The sequence below is a fragment of the Cupressus sempervirens genome, chromosome 3 (genome assembly GCF_028749045.1).
Source record: "Cupressus sempervirens isolate cs-2001-9-10 chromosome 3, ASM2874904v1, whole genome shotgun sequence".
Lineage (NCBI taxonomy): Eukaryota > Viridiplantae > Streptophyta > Pinopsida > Cupressales > Cupressaceae > Cupressus > Cupressus sempervirens.
The window spans coordinates 245,401,560-245,427,325 of record NC_143120.1 but is presented as its reverse complement, the minus strand read 5'-3'; the positions used below and the strand labels follow the sequence as shown (position 1 = coordinate 245,427,325).

General features: G+C 35.1%; 1 protein-coding gene across 2 annotated transcripts; it reads right to left on the bottom strand.

Annotated features, from left to right (window-relative positions):
* Nucleotides 1-20,242: 20,242 nt before the first annotated feature.
* Nucleotides 20,243-25,419, bottom strand: LOC149565777 (BES1/BZR1 homolog protein 4-like). Of its 2 annotated transcripts, XM_089819258.1 has the most exons (4): nt 24,104-25,419; nt 21,751-22,483; nt 20,814-21,026; nt 20,243-20,681 (listed from the first exon to the last, which is right to left on the bottom strand). In XM_089819258.1, exons 1-4 carry the CDS (start codon nt 24,320-24,322, stop codon nt 20,677-20,679), a joined length of 1,170 nt encoding a protein of 389 aa, XP_089675384.1. In that variant the 5' UTR covers nt 24,323-25,419; the 3' UTR covers nt 20,243-20,676. The 2 variants fall into 2 exon arrangements, with proteins under 2 accessions (XP_089675384.1, XP_089675383.1); XM_089819257.1 differs by lacking the exon at nt 20,243-20,681 and having other exon boundaries at nt 20,803-21,026.
* Between the last annotated feature and the right edge of the window lie 347 nt (nt 25,420-25,766).

The window sequence follows — 25,766 nt, the reverse complement described above, 5'->3', positions numbered from 1 at the left end:
GGAGTCGACTGTAATTTTCCATTTCCTTTAGAGTTTGTTGCTTGTAAATTAAAGACTATGATTGAAGAGGATGTTTTCAAGGATGGATTAGAGAAGAGGATCTTTTATCTTACCAAACTGCAAGAAGAAAGAGAAGAGATGATTGATAAAATCATTGAACATCAGGGAAGAGTCAAAAGTTTGTTTGATAGAAGAGAAAGGCCTAGAAAATTCATGGAAGGTGATTTGGTATTGCTATGGGATAAGCGACATGAGCCAAGAGGTATACATTTGAAGTTTCAGGTTGTATGGAAGGGCCCTTTCATATCATACAAGTGAATCAAAATAATTCTTTCAAGTTAGCATATCCTACTGGAGAAACCCTGCCATGTTCTAATAATGGGCAGGATTCAAAGTTGTACCAAATGAAAAATTGAAACTAGGTAACCCCTGCATAGTAGTTAGATAGGTAGGTTTTCCTTTCATGCAATTTGATTTCTTTTAGTTGCCTTCTTTCCTAGGTAGTTTATTGTTATTTTCTTAGTTTAGTCTATCATTTTTGTTTCCAAGTTGTCACATTTGTGTGGAACCAAAGATTACTAGGATTCTTTCAAGCATTATCATGCTTAAATCCCTAGACTGAGCCAGTTATTGCCCAAGTTTCAGTTCCTATCTTTTTGCTTTAGAGTTTTGAGTCAACTCAAGTGTCAATGTCTTGAGTCTGAGTCTAGATTTCCTATATGATGGCTTTTCTTCTCATCATTCTTTTTGAGCTAACATGATGTGGGAATTCATATGAGCAATGCACCAGTCCAATGGCTAGGTGATTAGGTTTTGGAGGGTTTTTTATATGTTTCCTTGATGAGAAGAAGGTATGGATTTCTACTAATTCATATTTCTTTGTTCCTAATCATGTTGAAGACAAGGATTCATGTTGTGTAATAGTTTTTCATGGAAGATATTGCAAACAATCAAATTCAAATGCAAGAGAAGCAAATAAATTATCAAAGATGGTGAATTACCCAAGTCAAAGGTGGTATGAGTCTTGTTACAATCTAATAGATGGCTTATATTTAATATGCATGCTTACGTAGCTAAGTTAACAAGTCAAATGGGTCAGGGTTTAAATTTGGATCGTCAAATAAAGATCAGATCAACAAATGATATTATAAGATGAAATTATAAGTACACAACAATGCATCTCCTCAGTTATCAGATCTCACATAGATCCATGGTCATTATTATGTCACTATAAAAGTTGCTCAATCATTATTTGTAGCAACATAACAATAGAACAACATGGTTCCCTGTGGGCCATTACCTTTTGTGATTGATATGATTGTCAAATGAAGCACCATGTGTCTACATTTGATTGGTTTGATACAAAACAAAGCCATGTTCTTAAGAAATTTCTTTTCACCATTGATCTCTAGATCAATCGATGGTTGTTGCTATGTCACCCTAAAAATTTGCTGGATCAATAATTCTAGCGACATAGAGACAAAGCAACATGTATCCTGGGGGCCATCACATTTCACGAGATACAGTTAGAACCTAGTCACAAAGTGCCACAAAGAAAAGAAGTTCAATATTAGGTTCTCCAAGCAATGAAATAATGTCACCTATCTACCATGGTGTGCGGTTGATATGGTTGTCAAATGAAGCACCAAGTGTCTATATTTGATTGGTTTGATACAAAACAAAGCCATGTTCTTAAGAAAGTTTTTTTCACCATTGATCTCTGGATCAATCGACGGTTGTTGCTATGTCACCATAAAAATTTGCTCGATCAATAATTCTAGTGACATAGAGACAAAGAAAAATGTGTCATGTGGGCCATTACATTTCACGAGATACAATTAGAACCTAGTCACGAAGTGCCACGAAGCAAAGAAGTTCAATGTTAGGTTCTCCAAGCAATGAAATAATGCCACCTATTTGCCACGATGTGCATAGCTGGAAAGTGGACCTGTATCAAAAAGTAAAAGGTTAAGATCTTTTATCGTCATCGTCAGATCAAAAAGAAATCAATGCTTTTCATTATGTCACTATGGAAAGTTGCATGAAAGATAATTATAGTGATATAACGATATTTTAATACATGTTCACAGAGGGACCCATGAAGGAAGTTATAAAGAAAGGGTTATAATGTTTTAATCATGATCATTGGTTTAAGATTGATGGTCATAATTCCAACTTGTTATGACTGTTACAATATGAATTATAAAAACTTGGTGCCAAACAATAGAATATGAAGAAAAAAATGATTGTCTATAGGATTCCTAAGATTGCATGAAGCTAAACAATCATTGGGTGTTTTTAGAAGTACCATGGATTCATAATCATTGATGGAAAAAATGCCATGTATTCATATTATTAGATGATTCCATATTTTCTTTTCTTTTCTATTGTGTGATTGTTTCTTTGTTGAATTGAAGGATAACAACAAACTATAAATGTAATCTCATTTGACAATACAAAGGTCAGAAAACTTGATGGTGAATTGGTTTATAATTCCATTTACCTAATTTTCTTGTCATGTTTTTTTGCCCATGCATAGATTAGTTATGCATTAAGAGTTGAAAGACAATCATATGTGATTCTCTAATAATCATATGGATTCCATTTCATTTTGGCAATTATAGTGAAGGTGATTCCATTTACTTTCTTCATATATGCTTTTCTTTCTTTACTTGTTAATTTCATATCAAGTTAGGTAGTTTCATTGGGAAATGAAAGATAAATGTGTATGAATTTATTAGTTATTGGTTGGATTCCATTTTATTCAAGGCTGATAGTGAAAGCAATTCCATTTTCTCTCATGTGCATATCTCTTCATTCCTCTTCTGCATTTATAATAGAAGTAAGGGTTAGAAATCTCAAGATAATCTATTACAGTCATTCCATTGGGGTGTGATAGGTTATTCAAAAGCATCTTGCCTAAATTGTTTGTGTCTACAAACAATTTGGTCATCCTTTACTACTCTTAGGTTAAGATCTTATAATGTCAAAACTTCTAATGTCATAAAAACATATTCATTGCATATCATTGAGAATCATAGGGAGTTGTACCTAATAATTCAGAGGGTAGTGATAGAATACATACACTAATTAACCCATTTGTTGGTAAACATCCTTTTGTCTCTCCAAAACATTGGGTATCAAAGAGTCAAGTTATAAAGTCTAATAGGAGGACAAATTGTTAATCAACACACTCTAAATAAAATTTTTGTAAATCTTAGTCATCATATCAGAATATGCACAACCACTCTCAAATTTTAATTGATTTTGGCCCTTCACATTTTGCCATAATAAATACCAAACAACAGTATGCAATTCTGAAATAATGATCAGCTTATAATTAAAACTATTCTTGCAAATATTATGCCAAGGAATAAGAATCACTAGAGTTAAGCGAAAGCCAAATTGTGACAATAACAATTTTCACACATATCATCACAATATTTTCTACATAATGAGAAACTATCATTTAATTCAGACTGTGAACTTGATAATGATCTCACGATGGGTATCTAGCTACACCATTAATTGCAGCCTCCAAATGATATTAATCTAGGTAGTCAAGCGCTCAAATAATAGTTGTAAAATGTTGACCAATCACAGAAAATATGAATGCCAACAAGGAAAGTAGTTTCCACCTCCAATTGCAATGCAAAATTACATCCCATAGTAGACACATGTCAATGTTGAATATGCAGTCAATCATCCAAGGGTGGATAATATAGGTAGTCAGGATGTATGGTCGACTTCAATTCCCACACAACCTGTCAACATTAGCAGTAGCTTCAAACCAAAATCGTGACCTTTAGTTGCTCACATGGATGGAATCCTCACATGTATGCTAGTAATCTACAGGCCTTCACAACAATGTTGCATAGCCTTTAGCAAATACTGTTGGCTAATGGATTAGTTTTAGGTATCTAATCCATAGTCTCCAGTTAGGAAATTAGGTTCCAATCTTAATTAAATTCCCTCCACTTTCGATACAATGGGAAATTGATATTTATTTCATAGTGATGATATCTATTTCATAGTGATTTCCCCTCAATAATCAACTAATGACAACCAATTTCAAATTTCCTAGACACAATAAGAAACGGTAGAAGAATTTGCAATCTGTTATACTTCAGCAACAAATTGCAACACTAGTAGAAGAAACCCTTAGCCAATCAATATAAAATATTCCAAATTATTCTCCTTAGCCATAGAATGCACACTAGGAGATGTTGACCAATGGTATACCTTAGCACAATTGCCAAGAACTTCTCAAATGAGACCATTATACTCTAGTAAGGGCTCACAAGTCAAAAATCAGGAAAAGCCACAAAGGCACAAAAGTAAATATATTTTCAACCATGCCTTTCCCAATGAAATAAGCCCTAATTTCAAAGCCTTTTTTGGCCAAGGTTTCATTAAAACTCCACTTATAAAATTGTGGAAGTTTCCCAAAAGAACTCAACACTAGAAACTTTCCAACTCACTTTTTAGAAATATCTCTTAAAGTCATTATTATAATAATACAAACATCATTATAATAATGCAACTCAATGATTAATAAATAAACAAGAGCTCATGCAATTATTAACCTAATTAACTCAAGGTGACAACCAACTGCCCAACCACCCATTGCATTGCCAAAATAGAAACTGCCAATAATAAACTTACTAAAAATAGTAAGTCCACAATTGAGACCCCCAAAACACCTTGTTAGCTCATGAGGATTTCTATGATGAGCTAACTCCATCAACTGAGTAGACAAGTTCCAAAAATAGGGACATTACACCCACCCTTCGCAACTTTGTTATTCTCTTTTGCTTTGACAATGACTTTCAAACCTTGGACTTCATGCTCTAGTGGTAATATGCAGCTTGAAAATATTTACCAAATTCTACTTTGAGGGATCTTACGTAGTATCTACTTATGCCTTTGGTAGTTGAGAAGAAACATATGTAGCTTTTGATATTTTTGTGGCTTTCTTTATTCGATCTCTGATTTCTCATAGCAACTCAAAGACCATCCACAAGAACATCTACACAATGAGTTGTCTCTGATACCAAGATGGTGAAAATCGAAATCTCAAACTCGACCCTCTTTAGAAAATGACAAGAACCAAAATCATAAACTTGCACGCATATAAGTGTTAGAAAATAAAACTTAGTACACTTTTTGTTTTTATCCATGCTTTTATTGGATAAATCTTATATCCTTGGTGTGTAAGATAACTAAGGAATGCTTCTGATTTTTTTAGTTTTATTTCTATTTTTCCTCTACTTTTTATGCTTTGAAGAAGCCTGTATTATTGTAATTCTTTCATTGTAATTAATGAGAAGTTCCATTTTTCATCTTTTGTTTTGAATTTTTTCTTCCTATAGCTACATGTTTTGTTCTATCATTCTAGCTAGATTATTTGTTGGTTAAGCTAAAATTTTACATGGTATCAAAGCTCATGGCTGCTAGCAAGGAGAGTGAATTTTTTTACTATAGGTATTGAAGAAACTTAGAGCTTTTGAAGAACGAAATTTTTTGCCTTTGCTTGCTTGAAGCTATATTTCTATTTTAAATGGAAGCCAAAGATTTTGCTCCAGCTCAGAAGTAGAGACTTGCATGGAATAGTAATGGAAATAGAGGTTGAACTGAATTATGTTGGTCCATCATAGATAGGCCAAGATCATGCTCTTTTTGCATAGGCCTTGCCTTCATCTTCTTCTTAGTGACACAATTTTAGTGGACCTCTCATGCCTTTCATTTCAATATTTTGGAGGGTTTTCTACAATTAGTGTTGATGCTTCCTTGGTTCCATAGTTGATCAGTTTTGTAGACTATTGACACCTACACTTTGACCTAGAAATTTATTTTTGCATGGTTGAGTAGTGTCATTCAGGTCACTCATACAAATTTATGTGTCATATGCATCCTTCACTGACAAATGTTTTGCCTTTTTTTTCCATCTATTCATTGTTTGGGGCCTTCTATGTAGATTATTTTGTTTTGTATCTTCGATTGACAGATGTTTTCCCTAGTTTTTCATCTACTCATTGTTCAAGTAGTGTCATTGGGGGAACTCATGCAGATTGATCATGATTTTCATCTTGGTTTCAAAGGAGGTTTTGCATTCAACACTATGATAGTTACCATTTGACAGTTGTCCACACTTTTCTTGTGTATCAAAAGATGCTTTTCTAGTGCATATTTTGAGGGGGGGTTTTGTTCCTACTGAGTTTTCCCTCTTTCCTCTTTCCTTTTCTCAAGCTTTTATCTCCTTAGTTAGACTTAAGAGGGGTGTTAGAAAATAATATGTAGCACACTTTTTGTTTTTATCCATGCTTTTATTGGATAAAGCTTATTTTCTTAGTGTGTAAGCTAACTAAGGAATGCTTCTAGTTTTTTAAGTTTTATTTCTATTTTTCCTCTACTTTATGCTTTGAGGAAGCCTATATTATTGTAATTCTTTCATTTTAATTAATGAGAAGTTCCATTTTTCATCTTTTTTTCCAATTTTTTTCTTCCTAAAAGTTGCATATTTTGTTCGATCATTCTAGCTAGATTATTTGTTAGTTAAGCTAAAATTTTACAATAAGAAAGGCACAAGCTTGTAGAAAATATATATTTCTTAGAATGAAATAGGAGGGTACATAGATATATCTTTATGCATGTGATTTCATCTCCTCTCTATCTCAAGGATGAATTTTTTCCTCCTTTTAACCCTACAAATGACTACTAAAAGGTTAAAACCCATATATGTAACAAATCAACTTATTTAAGAAAAATCAAATAATAATCCCTAATACTCCTCAAACTCCCTATACAATTTGTTAAATAATTGGATTTGGAAGATTGTACATAACTTACAACCTCTATCTTAGAAATCTCCCACATCATACGAGACTAGAATAGAAATGGGTAAAATGTGCTTGCATCACTTTTGACTTTATTCTAATATTCGCCACTTCCTCATGTTTAAAAATAATAATAAGATGCAAAGACAATGATGTTGCCAAGATGAAAAAAAATATGCTAAGAAGCCTCCCAAATAGAAGAGATTAATGCATGGTATTATACTTTTCCTTCCAAAAAAGTAAGCATGTGAATGATAATTTATGTAAGTTTATTTCAAAAACTGTAAGCACTCATTCAAAATATAATGTTCACTAAGTATATTCTATTCAATATATCTAAAACATTTGGAATAAAATATAATTGTTTGATTTCTTCAATGAGAGATATGAGGAAAATTTAAAGAATTTCTCTGTGCTAATAAGACTTCCAAAAAATCATAGAAGAGAAGTGACAAAAGAATATCAAGAAATCCTAATGATGCATTAGAGAATCCATATGAGGCCAATTATGGTCATCCCCCTCAAAATCTTAAGTTCAAATAGCTTATTTCAAACTCCCCTACCTCAATACACTAATTAAGATGAGAAAAATCCTCTATTGGAACGTTCAATAATATGTACCCAATTTACTTTAAAGCTCTACAATCTAACTAAAATGGTCTATCAAAATTTATTAATCCAAAAGAGGCATTGGGAAATTCAGTGATATATCAAAATTAGTATCTTCAACATGACAAATGGACGTGAAACTAAAAAAATACTTCAAACTATCCAAAACTATTTATCATTTGACATTCAAAAGTGGAATAAAAATTTGTGCAGACATATTATCAATTTATGAAAATTAAACAGACTATGGAGGAACCTTCAAAAAGTTTTAGAATAGACTAATAAGCTTCATAAACAACCTTTTTTGCTAAATTTCCATTGCATATTGTAAGCATGCTTTTAGCACATGCTTTCATAACTTTGAAAATTGGTCCCATGGGAAGAATCTCTAAATCATCCCAATGTTGTAGTTGATTTTTACCACTAATGATGATTTTGTAGACCGTGACTTGTGAAGAAGATAGTGTTTTGGGGATGTGTTGAACCTGAACTTTGAACCTCGAAGTTCAAAGGTTCAAGTTCAAAGTTCAAAATTGAGTTCATTAATTCAAAGTTCAAGATTCAATTTTAGAGGTCCACCTGTCAATTTTTGAAATGCAAATTCAAAGGATTAGTGGCTCAAAGGTCCAAAATTGAGTTCAAATTTAGTTTCCAGGTTCAAAGTTCAAGATTCTCTAGTTTAGAGGTTCAGATGCATGGTTTAGAGTTGCAAGTCTTTTCGAAGTTCAAATTCGAGTTTAGGGTTCAAAGTTTGAAATGCAGATTCAAGTTCAAGTTCATCTCAAAGACATGATTATCATTGTAGTTTATAATTTGAGTTTTGCTCCCAAAATAGGATTTGAATATACATATTTGGGAAAATGGACTCAGTATGATGGATTCAAAATCACATGTTTTAAGTTTCATATCACAAGCAAAAGAGTCTCATTGACTTATATAGACCTAGTTGTTAGCTCCATGCAGTTAAAAGGGGGAGGTGATGTTCTTGAAGTGAGAAATATCTCTCAATGAATTGGTCCTCGAGATGATATGGCCTCCTCAAACATGGAAAGCTTGTGAATTCCAAACCTCATGTCATGCCCAACAAAATTGAAGTTGTACTTCAAACACTTGATAGACTAGTAAATGGTGGAAATGTAAGATTGAGGAATCCCCAATAAATATTGCATGACAGTTAACCAATTTGATGCCTTTTGAATGCACCTTGTGGCATTCTTGGAAAATGTTTCTGATGTGAAGACTCTTCAATTGTGTGATAAATCATGATAATTTTCTTCCTTAAAATCAGGTTACAAATTCCATCAAGCATGTTGCCAACATAATCCCAATGTTCATGATGCCCATGGATGATGTTTTGAGAAGTATCAATATTAACCTTCCATTTGATTTCAAAGACAACACATATAGTCTTCCCGATGATAGAGATACATCAAGTATTTACACTTGTCAAAGAACTCCATGCCATTCATCAAGATAACGGTGCATGATGATTGTTGAAGAAGATTAACATGAAGACACACATTATGAATGCGAGCTATTTACCAAAGCATTTGAAAGGAGAAAATCCTGAGTGGTTCAAAAGATTAACAAAGGGAAAGAATCTCCAGGTATTTGTGATCAGAGACTATCTACGAAATCTAGCTTCCCCTTTGCGTGAACAAGTGAAATATTTGTTGATTCACTTGCATGAAATCAAAATCCATGGTGATGGCAAAGCATAGGAGCCAATGCTAGTGTTGTTAGGAAATTGATCACAGTATGCACCTTAGTTGGTTACACCCAAATAACAATGCCCATTTCACATGGAGAGCACACACACCAACCATTCGACCAAATTCCTACATAATTGAAGGGTCAGAAGACAATCCAATTTTTGTAGAAACTGAATGCAGCCACCCAAAGAAAATAGAATAAAATAGAGATTTTACACAGGCCTAACTTTGCTAAGCAAAGACCACTTTCTTTTATTCCATAGACACACACTAATTAATCTGATTACATTACCTCTTTATATTACAGAGGATTGCATATTATTCAGCCTAATTCTCTCATCTAAACTAATCATCCAATTATATAATCATAAATATCCACTCCACTCGAAGAAGCTCAAACAAATACAAATCGCTAAGTTCTCAAATTGATCTTCTTGCATGGGCATGCCATTTGGAGAAGACTCAAATGGGCATGCCATTTGGAGAAGACTCAAACACAACTCTTTCTAATTGATACTTTAACAAGCGTAAATGGTGGAGATAATCTTGAATTTACATTTTTGTTAATCAGTCCTTGTTGTTGTGCAGTGAACTATCAAATCACACTCAATGATGGAATTGGAGTCAAGCAACAGTAATCTACATACTCCCCCTTGATGTTGAGACTCTCAATTCAATCTCAAGGCACTCAAACTTAACTCTTACATCTTATAATGCAACTCTTTCTCATTAGTCTTATAGACTCGCATGGTACTTCTAATAGAAATGAACCATCTCTTTATAAATTTTTCTCTTTTCGCATCACTAGAGTCTTATAGACTCATGTAGAACTTCTAGTAGAAGTGAACTATTTCTTTCTTAATTTCTCTCTTTTTATGAAAGATCACAAGGTTCAGTCTTCCCTTCCTTTCTCTAACATAGAGAAGACTCGTGACACATCCATGTGCCAATCAAAACAAGAAATCATCAACTACTTCACTCACATAATTGAAGATGGTTGCTTACCTTCGTCTTCAACTGACAAAATAGGAGAACAAACCAAATCTTTTGTGCTACAAGAAACATCACAAACTAGTGGCTTTGATTTCAACATTTCTTTTTCTTCTTCCAAAACTTTTATTTTCTTACCCAAATAATGAACATTCTTCTTTTTAACTTCATCAAACACAATTAACTTTTCTTTCAACTCATATCTAAACCTTGATCCACCATTGCCACTTTTAACATGCAAACTTGGAGATTTGTACAACCTTCTCAACATTTTCGTCACTTTCTACCAACATGATCCATCGATCCATCCATAATCAGTTTGTATACAACCTTTCAAAGATTGTCCACTATAATCTCTATTACTACATGACTCTTCACTATGAATCTTCAACCCACAGATGCTACAAGGCTGAAGATGCCAACATTTATCCTTTGTATGTTCATCTCTGCTACAATGGGAACACAAAATACATTCCTTACTCGAATGTGATTTGTTCGAACCTATAGTACTACCAACATCAAATCTATCACAAGCAACATCAAATCTCTCTCTCTTTTACCAAATCCAAGGCCTTCAAATTTCAGCCTCCAAATAGGTTTGATGGGCTCCTTCATGCCTTGCCCATGCTTTCCTAATCCACTTCCTTGAAAGCCCATTTTCTGCATAATCTTCAAGCCAACATTATTCCTAAAGCAACATTTTTCACTATCTATACAAATTTCATTCATACTTGTAGATGGTTGCTTACCTTCATCTTCAACTAACAAAATAGGAGAACAAACCAAATCTTTTGTGCTACAAGCAACATCACAAACTAGTGGCTTTGATTTCAACATTTCTTTTGCTTCTTCCAAAACTTTTATTTTCTTACCCAAATCATGAGCATTCTTCTTTTTAACTTCATCAAACACAATTAACTTTTCTTTCAACTCATAATTTTGTTAGTTCTAAATTTCTCTATTTTGGACAAATATTTATGTCTCTCCTTTCCAAAAACATTGAAATTCTCCACCAATTTTGAATTGAACTTCTCCAATTTTATCACTTCATCATTCAAACAATCCTTCTCACAAATCAACCTCAAATTTTCTTTTTTAACACTTTTTTTTCCAAATCTACCCATTAAAACAAATTTTCTTTACACAAATAGATTACCTCTGTTGTGGGCACTACTCGTGGACTACACAAAATAGATCTTTAATCTCTATAAAACTCCAATCTTCCATCTTCAATTTTTGTAAACAACATTTCCCAAATTACACATGCTCAAATCTTTGTCAAAATATTGCAGCCCAAACGAACATCTTCATAGCCCAAGATCTTCATCTACTCCGATACCAATTGTAGAAACTGAATGCAGCCACACAAAGAAAATATAATAAAATGGAGATTGTTTACACAAGCCTAGCTCTGTTAAGCAGAGACCAATTTCTTTTATTCCATAGACACACACTAATTAATCTAATTACATTACCTCTTTATATTATAGAGGAGTGCATATTATTCAGCCTAATTTTCTCATCTAAACTAATTGTCCAATTCTACAATCATGGATATCTACTCCACTGGAAGAAACTCAAACAAATACAAATTGCTAAGTTTTCAAATTGATCTTCTTGCATGGATGTGCCATTTGGAGAAGACTCAAACACAACTCTTTCTAATTGATACTTTAACTAGCATAAATGGTGGAGATAATCTTGGATTTACATTTTCTTTAATCTGTCCTTGTTGTTGTGCAGTGAACTATGAGATCACACTCAATGATGGAATTGTAGTCAAGCAGCAGTAATCTATAGTTTTCCTTGCTTCAAGGCAACATGTAAAATGCTTGATAATATGCTTACTCGAAAATACAAGATAAAGGAACTCACAATAGTTGGAAGTGGTGCTTGCCACAACTAGATGGAAAAAGAAAGGGATAGGAATCTAATTGACCAGTGACCAGTTATGAGTGCTTTCTTGAATACACAAACATATCATCAAGCTCACTTCTACATGTGATTCAAAAGCCACCATTAGATCATGTCAACCATGATTATAATGGTGTGAATAGAGCTCGATTGCTTGCAATACTAGTGAAAACATTATTAGGAATCTATGGGCTCGAATCAGTGGATGTTGTAAATATTCAAGGTGATCAATATGCTACACACAACAATAAGGCAATTGGATTGCAAGAATGTGTGATCAACCCAAACTATGGGTCAGAATCCCTTTCGTCTCAAAACAACATAATCATCAATCCACTATCAAGCAAAGTAGGAGATGCCTACCATAATGCAAAAGTCAACGAGTAGATGGAATTCTTATACACACACACAATGCTCAATCTCCAGTTTCGAAGAGATGGACAGTCACTAACAAAGTTCCTCACCCCGTCCCCTGCCCCCCAAATTATTGTGAATTTCATAATCAATGGTGTTTGAGGTCAAATACAAGTGTCTCCTCAAACCCAATACATGAAATGCACATGTTTTCTCATAGTTATGAATCTAGTCAAGATAGGTGCCACAAAAGTAATGTGTTGCATAAGTAACCTTACATTTAAGTTGAATCACAAAATCTACCCATCCAAGACATGAAGTCATAATATGGTTTTTATAAACAATATGACTAGAAAGTAAGGGGAAAATCTCATCAGGAAAATACATATAAGTTGGAGTGAATATTAAATATACTGACCCTTCCAAGATTGAATTTTGATAACTGAATGTTAGGCTTGTAGTTTATTTATTGCAAGAAATCCATTGAAAGGGGGTTCTTCTTTTCAAATTTGACACTCCTGAGGCTGCAGAAAGGGAGGAGAATACTTTCTAAATGTAACAAGGCAATGTAGAGGAGAGGTTTTTCATTTGGTTTTCTGTAATTTGACCATATGAACAAGGACATGATGATTTTTATAATTGTTTTGTCATGTTTTCTTGAAATAAAAGGATATTTGTGTGTTGGACCTTGAGGTCTGAACATTAATTTTTCTAATTGAAACCAATCATGTGATTGTTTCTTTCTTATTCTTGAATCCAGTCATGTGATATCATGTCAAGAATGGGTATATTTATAAGTTGGTTGGCTAATAAATTTGTAATTTACAGAATAGATAATATGTTTAACTCGCCTTGTTTCTTCAGTGGTGCAAAGAGTCGAATAGATGATCTTATGGTTATCTGTTCACTCTCTTGCTCTAGTTTGTAACTCTTATAATCACACTCGGTCCATGGTTCTAGGCGAGTGTTAGTATGCCTTAGTGCCTTCAGGTTAAAAGTATATCATAATGTTTAATTCATTGCAAATCTTTTAATGAGGGAGTTGTACCTCTCAATTCAGAGGAAGATTATCAATGCAATGATAATCTATCCAACTGTTAGTACATGTTTGTTCTTCTATTTGGGCATCTCGAGTCATACCTTGTAATTATTTTTCGAAGGAAAAATCCTTATACTAACACATAGTAAGTTCTTCAAAAAAGGGCAATATAAGATTTAGAGATATACAAAAGTTTCCATCTTCAATTTGAAAAAATGACATAGAACCCAAAATATATCTAATATTAAATATACATCAACGTCCATGTATCCTAATGCTTGACTACCTTCAAGACATGTAAAAATCTAATTTGGTTATTTTTGGACACTAATATAATCTCTTTTGATGATCACATCTTTGTATGATATTTCTTTCTAAGCCACCAGGCTAATCCACACACTAATAAAGAAACTCTGATGGGAACAAATAGAGCTTGCCCATGCCCAACTGGGCTTGTTATTGATCGTGCACCAACATATTTCAATAGAACACAAATCTACATTAAGCACATAAAATGAGATGCATACTCACCTTTAGCTACAAACATGACCATTTTATTTGATTTTTTAGATTCTTAGTTTGACCCATTTTTTTGCTCATCTCCATTATAAACCTTTGCACACAAACAGTCATAGGAACCTGCCAAATTATGACACATCCCTCTTTTCTGTTTTTCAAAGAAATCATTTAATTTATAGTTTTGCACTCATCTATGTTGAAAACTTGTCATCATTCCCACCATGGAAATCAACCATCACCCATATTCATTGATTAAAGGTTTTTCTCCACCCTAGTTGTTCTTGAAACACTGCCAAAACAAGACATGTAACACCATCTACAAGTTATGCAATGTGTAGGTAACAACTTCTGAAAGATCTACTTATTCATTACTATCAAAGAAACATTGAAGCACCACAACTCGTGTTGCTTGTGTTCTCTTTCAAACCCTTTTCATATGCATGAATGAAAAATGTTGATCCACAAAGGATACAAATAACTCCTCCAATAATTGTCATGCATAATAGAAATAGACACACTTTCCTTGTAATTTTAAATTCAATATTACAAAGTTTTCAATGGCTTTTATTCCATTTTAATCCACATACACAAAAGACATATTATATAGAGGCTATGTATACATACATATGTATGTATGTGTGTGTGTGTGTTACTTTTATTTTAAGAAATTAGATTTTAAAAAATTAACTTAATAAAAATCTTTAAAAATATTTGTTATTTAAGTATCAAGTTATAAAAAAGATTACATATAAATCAATGGAAAATGTTACCCACATATTATAGTTACTGATGGCCAAAAAGATTGAATTAGAAGTTGTACTATTAAAATTAATTTCAAATATTACTTAGTGTTATAAATAGAGTTTAAAATTAAGAGGTTTCTTAAATTTTAATATAAAATTGACTGAAATATGTTAGTTATGTCATTTTTCACAATTCTCGTGATTATTTCTCATTTATTTTATGGATTATTCTTTGGTGTTCTCCTCACCCTTACACAAACCTAATTAGCATATTCATTTTATTTTGGAAAAAATGTTGTAATAGGTTGGATACTCATATTTTGTAGAATATGTAACCAAAATGTTTATCTTATATCATCTTTGTTCCTTACTTTTCAATCCAAAATGTATTTGGATCTTTCACAAAACTCACACTAATTTGCAAGTACTTGCAACTAATAGATTTAGAAATAAAGGAAACCCTACAATGCATATTAGGTCTCTTGAACACATATCCATTCTAAAATTAATTTATCTTAGTTCTCAATATTAATGTTAGATTAAATAAATATGCATGACATCGTTGAAAATAATTATTCAATTGAATGTTGTCTTTGATGTTACACAAAATGTCAAGCCTTTACCGAGCAGTCGGTGATAGCCACCAAGCTCACTTGGGCATCCAAGGCAGTTTCCTATATATGTTGAGCATTCAATTATAACCAAGTTCAGAGACAATATTAACGGAGCTTAGTCTGTTAATGAAGCGAAGTCAATATTGATCGAGTTGGGTTAGTTAACATTAGAACTCCTATTCTAACAAAGTTGGGTTGGTTCACGAAGGGATCCTCTCTGTTGACCCAGTACTCAATTCTATATTAGTTGACTATCAGCATATTTAGTCTGATAAATTTATTGGTTAATACAAGTCGACTTAAGGATGAAAACTGTTTAATTAAAAGAGTATTCAGGTCGACTTGGCAAGTTGAATCTTATATATGAAAGGTCAAGTTGAAGATTGAAAAATGGAATTGAAGAAGATGAACTAAGGAAGCAAATTTGGAATGATATCTATAAGAGGATAGAGTATCTGAGTTGACTAAGCTACAAAGAACATTCTAATCAAAGAGGATCAAGTAATCAAGCCAGAACTGAGATCTGAATCAACAAAATCAGTTGCATCAACAATTAGGTCAAGTCATTATTAGTCTCTAATAATTGTAGCAGTGAATCAAATCTCTTAAAAGAGTTAGCCTAACAGCTATTCAACAAATCCTCTAACAAAGCCACTCCTAACAAAGTGAATTAAATCCTCTAACAAGGTCACACCTAACAATGTATTTTGTAACCTTTAACAGGGTTGGCTCTTAACAAGACTCACTTCAGAAGTGTGAAAAACAATAACTAGTTGCAATTAGTGGTTTTCCCAAATTGGGTTTCCAAGTTAAATTTTGGTGTCTCTTTTGTTCATGTTATTTCCTTTGTCTCTACAACTAAGTTAATAAAGGTTAATCAAATTAATATCTTTAGATCTAATAGCTATATCACTTCCAAACTCACATGTGACATAATTTGATCACTCTACCTTAACCACATTCTCATTTTATCAAATTTTACTCCCAAAAATAATTACACTATAGGCAAGATCTTTGACGCTTGTGTACCTTGTTTTAAAGTTCAAATTGATAGAAATATTAATTTGATTTTCAAAAATTGAAGAGATGTTTTATTTATATATTTTTGGATCAAATTTATTGATTTATATTTCATAAACAACAATTTTTAATAAATTCATTTCTTATTAGCATGGAGTATCTTTAATGATTATGTATCTTAAATATATTTAAAAAGTTTTGAATTATTACGCATTTCAATACAACTCGAATATTTTTATTGATAATTTTTTTTTTCTAAAATCAAATAAACTTCCCAATTGATAATTGCTATTTAATTTATGTACAAATCAATATACCAAGCCTAATACCTCTTTGAATTTAAGCAACTAACTTTGTAATCAATGGTTTAATTTAATTTAATTTATAAGTAGTAGATATTAGCACTCATTAGATCTAGGTGATACTCACACATGTGATGCACTGAGACTTTTGTGGAGGTCACCCATCCTAGTTCTACTCCAGCTTAAGCGCACTTCACCATGGAGTTTCATCCATGGTTAAACTTACTCTATTTCCAACCCCATTTGCAAAACCTTCACCAACCTTATGAACCAAAATCCCTTAAGCTCATCAATTGATAAGTAGAATACTTTCCACAACGAGTCAAATTGTAATATTGCTATGAGTCCAACTCATTGTCCCATATTTCACAAGTAGTGGTTTACACAAATCTAGGTGATCATCACAAAGCCACCCCAATCCTATTCTAGCTAGACCGCAATTAACTATGAAGTTTCCTCCATGACTATACCCACTCTAGATCAAACGCATGTTTTATTCATTGTTATAAGAAATAAATTTGTGTAAACCACTACTCCTAAAATATGAATCAAACTAAAAAAAAAAAAAACTTTTATCTATCAAAATAATAAAATCTCTTCCATATTGTGACCTTTAATAGGAGTGATCGGCCATGGTACTATGAATACTTAAAGTGACAGGGCGGGAAGGAAAAAATTGTTCACTAAATTTTATTCGAAGAGAATACCTTTATACTCGCTTGTGTCCGTCCCACTTAAGGAACGTGGTAATATCAATCTTATATTCTATAGGCTCTTCATAGTAATTTCTCACTTGCTCCTTTTGTCAAATCAAGACAATAACATGCAAGCAAGCTGTCCTACAGTCACATCACGACCAAATTTCCTTATTTTTATAAATAGTTAGTCAAAAAGAAATTTTGGTGAGATGACGACTTTGGAACAAAGGATTTCCTTCACATTCACCATTTCTTTTCCATTTAAATTATTCTACAACTTTTCTACTTCCTCATTTCCCATGTTAACGCTGAAATGAACGAGCTAGTGAAACCCAATTCGCATTTGAAACTGATTTCTTCGGAGCACGAAAATGTGAAGCTATTTAATTTAATTTAGTTAATTCTAAAAATCCAATCACATACTAATGGCAAATTTACTAGGCAAAATGAAACGTAATTTTTTCCATACATAAAATTATCTTTAAAATAGTATAAAAATTCTAATGTGAAGTCTAATCTCTCCCAAGTCAAATTTTCTCCAGGCACAATCCCAGCCTCATTTATTATGATGCACTCGGCAAGACTTTTGGTAGGCTCTTTTATCAACTTTACTAACAGACATTGAGAGTTTTTGAATTTTGCTCAACAGCGTCTATTCAAAAATATTGTAGAATAAAAAGACATCGTTAATTGGTACTACAGTGGCATTCTGAGATGTGTTGCAAGTAATACATATTTGCAAGAGTCTGATCGCAAGCTATGAGTTTCTGCACAAGGACAGATGTGCGGAGAGCGACATGAGAAGATGAAATCATGAAAATGCTACGGGAAAATCTCTCTGCCTTCAGAAAATGGTATATTGAATGCTGTGTGATTTTAATTTTTAACACAACGCTATGCTCCAGTGTGCAGTGTCAGGCTGTCAGATACGAACTGACAAATGACTCAATCTGCTCTCTAGGGCCTCTCATGTCATTTTCATTATTTCATTTTTTACATTATCCATTTGTTGTTTGGGCGGGTCTGCGCACACTGACTTTGATCAGAGGAGCAGCACATCCGGCCTCTAGGAAGTGCAAATTCGATAGGTGGACGCATTCTGATGCTACTATAAAATTACTAATTAATTAGCGCTTCTTGCCAGATGTGTACTCTCCACAGGCTGCATAATTTATCCAGTCGGCCTCTTTTCCAGCATTACGATTATGCAAAAGAGCTACTCCAAAATCTGGCGTCTCAAGAGGGCACATAAAAATGGTCAAGGCGCTCAAGTGATTTTCTTCACCTTGAGCTGGTAAATCTCAGGGATCAAATACAAATGTTATTATTAGCCTGCCAGAGTTCAAATCTTGGCTGCAGGGAAATTCTATAGAAAAGCGTGCTCACCAGAGGCTAGGCATAGATGATAATCCGTAAAGACCAGCAGCAAATCTATTGGTGAACTCAAATGTTTCTTAATCATTCACCAGGAATCAAATTTTGTTCAGAGCAAGTATCTGACACCATAAAGGGTGAGTCCCCAGCTTGTGCCTCAGGCAAATTCAGCGGGATGCATACCCCTCATTGCTCGACTCTTGGCAAAAGATATTTCAGCCTACAGGCTGATGCTCTAGTTTCAGGTAGCAAAAACTGGCTTAGGGTCCATTTGGCCCCTGGAAGATGACAGCAATTGACTTTTCCAAAATCTGGATTTGAAAATTTTTACGTTTGTTTCAAAATAGGCAAAATGGAATTAGCATACCGGACTTCCAATTTTGCCCTAAAACCAGGTTTTCCAACTTCCTACTAGCAAGTAGGAATTGAAAATCAAAACCTGGTTATGTTTTATAAGGAATGTAAAAACAATAGATTGGACTACTTTATGAAATTTGCCTTCAACTCCAAGCTTACACATAAAAATGTGTCTTCACACACATCTTCCGAGTGAAACAAACGGTTCAAGTAAAATCTCAAAAATCGGAATGAAGATTTGCAAAATCTTGATTTGGCTAAACCAAGGTTTGTAGAAATCTTGGTTTTTTAAATTCCATGAACCAAACAGACCCTTAGAGAATTAAAAAGCTTTAAAAAAAGGGACTGCACCTAAGTACAGGAAGAATCGACAGTTCTCTGAAGGGAAAAAGTCCAGTGGTCTCACCTCTTATACAAATGTGCTTATTGGGCTGCAAAGATACTCACCAGTTATGTGAAAGCAGGCAGTCGTGGTAATTAAGGACCGATAATACATTACCACTGTGAAGCGTATTCTAATGGTTAACCTCCACGCCAACAAGAACATACAATTTACTTGAATTATATTATTATAATTTTATTTAACAGACTGGGATGCTATTCCCTACATGTCTTTGTTGGACAATGTGGTCAAAAAACTTGCCAAAAAGATCGCGACATTTCATAAACTAAAAACAAATCGATCATTCTTAAAGCCTTCAATTTTAGATATAGAGAAAGCTTTTTTCATGTTTCAAATTAAATCTTACACTGAAACTCTTCCCATTTCGAATGCTGGGACATCCTTCTGGCAATTCAAATGTAGCTACCAGTGGGAACGCATTTTAGTTATAGATGAACCCTTGCATATAATTTAGTGCAAAATATATGATAGTAGGAACGGCTTCTGGTGGCTGTCCTGCTGCTGGCAGTGGTGGGCTTGGGCAAAACTATACAGTTGATGTGGATCAATTTACTCCCCACATTCTCTATGTATTCACCAGACAAAAATAATGTCCCAGATGACAATGAACATCAAGAAATTCTTTACATTTTCAATCTATAATGTAAGTTTCAATGATTTATTGGCTTAGTTGATGTACCGGACCAGAGTAGACAACACCTTAAAGACAGAACGAAAAATAAAAGCAGAGAGCATACCATGAGGTACTGTCTTAAATGTTTGAGAAAAGCTACATTATCATATACAGTGCCCAAAATGCCAGAAAGATACAATTTGCCATGCATGGAGCATATAAAGAAATAGTCAAGCGCAAAGCAGTAGCAAATCCAACTTTGCTGACAACACCTGCCCTATCTCTCTGTGTTCCTCTAGAGCATGAAGCCAAAACTGCCTACCAATAGTAATGCAATTGCTTCAAAGGAATCAATATCAGCAATCGCCCTTCAATAATTAAAAAAAGAAAGACAGATACTGATGGCTGCTAAAACCAGCAAAGGCTATCCATCAAAACTGTAAGCAGCCAGCCGATATTACATATCAAGTAACCTTAAGCAAATTCATTGACCAGAATCCAAAGGGTTTGATCTGAAGACCTTGCTGTATTTCACAACATGATTGCAGAGAAGCAGGTGCAGCTTTAGTAAGCAAGTTGTCAAACTGGCCACAGAAAAAAGAATCATTCATCTTTACTGATTAATTTAATAATCCAGATTTACATAATAATAACAGAAGAATTCAAGAATTAGATTTAAACTATTGTTCTTTTCCTTCTAAGGTTTCATTGTTTACCAGAAAATAAGCACGATTCGGTATTTGATCTTGGCTTTGAAGATGATGAAGAGGAACCAAGGGTTAACTCAAGGTCATCTGAGGCAATCTCACCACCACATTCTTCGTGAATCCTCTCCCCCTGCCAGGGCTTAACTGCCACATTTCCGAAGGCAAACTCCTCTGCTGGATCCATGCAAACATCAAACATCATTCTCGGTTCTCCTTCACTTGCTGATGCAACAGAAGAAAATTGTATATTATTTATAGTTTGAAAGGTACCAGGTATTTCGTCATAAACAACACAAGCAGCTTTGGTTGAGAAAGAAGGAAAGAAAGACATAACCATGTTGCAACAATAATATTTTGATGTAGGCTTATAAGAGTGGAAATAAAGAATTGTCCAAGAGAACAAAGGTAAATTCTAGAAAATGCTAAACAAAAATAGACTCCAGACAATGCCGTTTCTCTCCTCTGTCTTCACATGTCTGTTATCATCAGAGAAAAGAAACAACGACTCAACTCTCTTCAAAGATGGTGCATATAGTTTAATAGATTCAAACAGAATAACGACCCTGATTTGTTTAGAAATATAGATTGTGAGATTTTTGTAAACTCTTATATTGAAAAGATTTTGCTTAGACAAATAGCATAGTAGCATATCACAGATTGGAATAAAAAGTAGGCATCCATGACATCTATCTCTTCACATGATTGAGATTGTTTACTTATTCATTGTTGACTTAGCTTTAATTTTATTAGCATAATCTTGTTAGAAGTCTATGAAATTGCCAATAGTGGCATGTTGTGATGTTTAAGTTGTTGAGTTGTTATCCTTCCCATCAAGGTTCAAATCTAATAGGATGAGGTCCCCTGTTTGTGGCCTCACTAGTTCATAGCTCCAGATCAAAGCGTTTACCCCTCAATAAAAAAAAATTTTAAAAAGTCCATGAAATACCTGCATCACTTGCTCTATCCAAAGCAGCAAAATTTGAAGGAGATGACATTCCACTTTGTCCGGGTGTCCAATTCGACGGAGATGACATTCCACTTTGCCCAGGTGTCCAGAGTCTGCTGCTTGGGGCTGAATTGTGCCCTGAAATGCCTGAAAGCCCTTCATGCTGGAGCTGCCGGGCTGCAGGGGTTAGAAGATTAAAGGTAGGGGATGCTGGACCAGCAGGAGGCAAACGTATCCCATCCATCCACTGACCCTTGTCTGCTACAGCCTTCACAACAACCTCCGACTCCCTGACAGAGGATAAGGGAAATCCTTGCTCAATTGTTCGAGTGCATAAATACCCTGATTCTGGTGGTGGACTGGCAGGCATGGATGATGCAGCCACAAAAGAGTAATGTGACCATGGGCTCACAGGCGTTGAGAACCCAGATGTCGGACAGTCCATTTCATTATTGGATTTCACCATGGCATCCCAATCGAGCTTAACACGTGGCCCACGGGATGTGGGAGAACTAAGAGGTGGTGTAACAGGTGCACTAATTGAGCCAAGTGGAATCCTACTTGGTGAGGATGTTGACAAGTTCTTGAGCCAAGGTATAAGGGAGCTCCCCTCCACATAGGATGATGAGGCTGGACTTGGCTGATATGAGGCCGCTGGGCTTGGTTGGTAGGATGATGATGGGCTCACTGAAGTTGATACCGCAACATCCATCCGCTCTGGTGGCTTGCAACCCTGAAGAAGTATCAACAAAAATAACAAATGTCAAAAGACCTGCAGAGTGAACAAAATGAAACAATGTGATCTTTCAGAATTCCTCCAATATCTGTGAAGGGAGGAAAAAAAGGGAAAACAATATCTCTACATCTGGCCAAAAAAAGGAAAGGGGGAGGGGGCCGTGTTTATCTTAAGACCCCCTGCATAAATGAGCATTACTAACAATTACTTTATAAATCTGCATATTTGAATGAAAAGAAACGAACTTCCAGATTATTGCAAGAAATATCTAGAAACAACTCTGTTATGTACTAAAGAATCATGACTCAACGTGCCTCAAGACTAATGAGATAATGTGTTCAGAAATATTCTAAATCTTTCTTTTTTTTAACATTCACTGCATAAACTGCAAAATAACCAAATAGGATAAAAATAATCTCGATGGCAATGAACAACAAAAGAGTATTTCAAATTCCTTCCAAAATCTCCAAACTAGATAAAAGGATCACACAAAATAATCAATACAAACGAGTTGTAAAATACAACCACTAAGCATATATAAGCACAACTAAGAAAATTATAATTAATCTTGAGAAGGTAAAGAACAAGGACGAAGATCAGAGGAAAAGTATTTTAAAGTAATTCAGATTATGCGAAGTGAGAGAAAGATAAAAGAAAAATATGATGTAATGAAGGATGAAAAAATGAAAAAAAAATCTGCCATAAGAAAATTAATCTACCGTACCTACAAATATTAGGATGAAAAACTAAAAATAACTTTTAAATTACCTGCAAATGAAAAATGGAGCAAAAAAGAAAGAATCAAAGACTAAACAATGCAACGGGTGTGTATAGAATAAAAGCAACGTTTTAAACTCCCTCCATGAATATGCAGAACGGAGAAAAAATCTAGACCGATTTCAAAAATGGGGAGAACGAAACAATTATTTTCAAACTACCCAAAACACCTTCAGAAATACTAAAAGAGCAAAAGAAAAGAAACAAAATCTCAGAAAAATACAAATTGAGGCCTTATATAGATCATAAATCATCTTTCAAACTCCCTACAAATTTGGAAAATGAGAAATTGAAATTATACTAGTAAAAGCTGTAAATTCAGGATCGTAAATTTAAAACAAGAACAATCTTTCAAGTTGCCTGCTAAATGCGCAGAATGAGCACCAAGAATTAAACTTATCTAAAAAGACGGAAAAATGAGGATTAAAAAACAAAACCTATGTTGGATTCACTCCAAATACAAAATAAGGAAATAGAACAAGGAAATACCAAACAACTTCAGAAGCAATCAAGCAGCCTTAACTTTAGAGTTCCCCGCGCAACGTAATAAAACAAGAAAACACAAAAACAAAAACCTACACACGAATACACTGAAAGATAAAAAGTGAAGCTGAAAAAAAAAATACTATTGCAGATCCATACAGACGCTGCTGCAACTTGAGATCTTTATACAGACACTAATATTTCAAATTAACGCAAAAATAGGTCCAAAAAAGGCAAAAAAACTAGACAGCTCTTCTGAATTATTTTGAGTAGAATACTAATCTCTCGAAATAATAATTCCAACAGATGGGAAAACGAGTAAACAAAAAGGGATATAATTATCAAATTCATGAATACCTTGCGGTAAGTGGTTCCATCCTCCTCCACGGTCCATCCAGCCTCTGCACAGAGAGCCTTTAGAACCTCATTGTTGTCACAGTGCTTGGGAAGCTTGTAGTTCCCATACATCCTCAGACCCGCATAAATCTTTGCAGCTATAGCCCTCCTCCGCCTCTCTCTCCTCTTGTTATTCTCCCGCTCCTTCCAGGTCGGCAATCTCGTCCCGGACGTCATCATTAACTACCAGAGATCCCGAATACAACTCTACAGATCCGATTCCTGGACCCCTCTTCCAAACAACACAATATTTGCACGAGGACTCGACCTTCGGAACCCTAAACAACGTCCTACAAAATCCTTCAATTAAAGTATTTTCACCTATTAACTTCACTAACGCAATACAATGTCCAAAAACCGCGAAAGCGGCACCGTCCTTTCCGCAACTGAGACCAGATCCTTAATAACACTCATCAACCTTTCTGCAGATAGCGAAAGTCGATCCACCAAGCAACTGAATAAAAGCGATCAAACAAGCAGACGCGGGAAAGCGCAAAGACTTCTTATCGTTCCGAACCTTTCCCGCAGATTCGATCTGCAGGCGCCTAAATCATGAATGTGCGGGGAAACCGTCAAAATACGTCTGATCCCGGCCGTTCGGCTTACACACACCTTTTCCGCTCCTGTACCTCGGTCCTTCGTTGCCTCCAGCTTAAGTACACGCTTCTAACTCCTTTATCCCAATCCTCCGAAGCCTCGAGCTTAAATATTGTGCTTCCAGTCCTCCTCACACCTTTCTCACTCCTGCACTTCGACCCTCCGACGCCTCAAGCTTAAACATGCGCTTCCAGCCTTACACACACACCTTTCCCCCTCCTGTATTCCAATCCTCCGACGCCTCCAACTGAAATATAGCGCTTCTATTCCTCCACACACCTTTCTCACTCCTGGCACTTCGAACCTCCCGCTTAAACACGCACTTCCGGACCTTTTTCCCCTCCCCTGCTCCAGCTCAAATATGCGTCTCCGGCACGACAAAAAGCTCCACTCGGATTCGACCGTCGGACCTCCAAACCCTAGAAAACCAACCGAGATTCAACACAATGCCGCGTAATCTTCAAAACACATCCTCCTCGACGCCTGATGATGCCGCGGAGGTCAAAGAACGCACGCGCCTTTTTTAGCTTGGATTCAACCCTGGGAAGCGCAGAAAGAACACGGAAGGTGCAATGCGAAGGGAAAACATCCCAAGAAGAAGAAGAAGAGGAAGCGGAAGAAGAGGATGAGGAGGAGCACAGGGGAAAAATTAGGGCAGGGTCACACGAATCACGGGACCTGCTTTGAAAAGGCAGCAAGCACGCCACAATAAGCCCCTGCACAGATTAATCCCCGCGCTTTCCACCCCGCCACGTGTCCCCACACCCGCGTCTTTTCAACACCACGTCATCCGCCTCGACAAAACAAGAACCAATACCGACAAGCCCACTTTTTTCTACGCCTACGTGCGGCAGCGAAGACTACTTAAATACTACTATATCTCTGTATGGCGCCATTACGGCTTTGAACGTGCGCGTCGGGCCCGTTAAGTGTCGCGCAAGTTGCCGGGGCGAGGGGGCATCCGGGCCGTCGGGTGGAGAGAGTGGAGCGTGAGATGCACGGCGATGGGGACAGGGCGCTTTGGCGA

Coding starts and splice junctions, on each gene's coding strand:
- LOC149565777 (XM_089819257.1), bottom strand. CDS start 24,322: ATGATGACGTCCGGGACGAGATTGCCGACCTGGAAGGAGCGGGAGAAT. Junction 22,484..24,103: donor ATGGAACCACTTACCGCAAG/GTATTCATGAAT, acceptor ATACTTCTTCAG/GGTTGCAAGCCACCAGAGCG. Junction 21,027..21,750: donor GGATAGAGCAAGTGATGCAG/GTATTTCATGGA, acceptor CTGTTGCATCAG/CAAGTGAAGGAGAACCGAGA.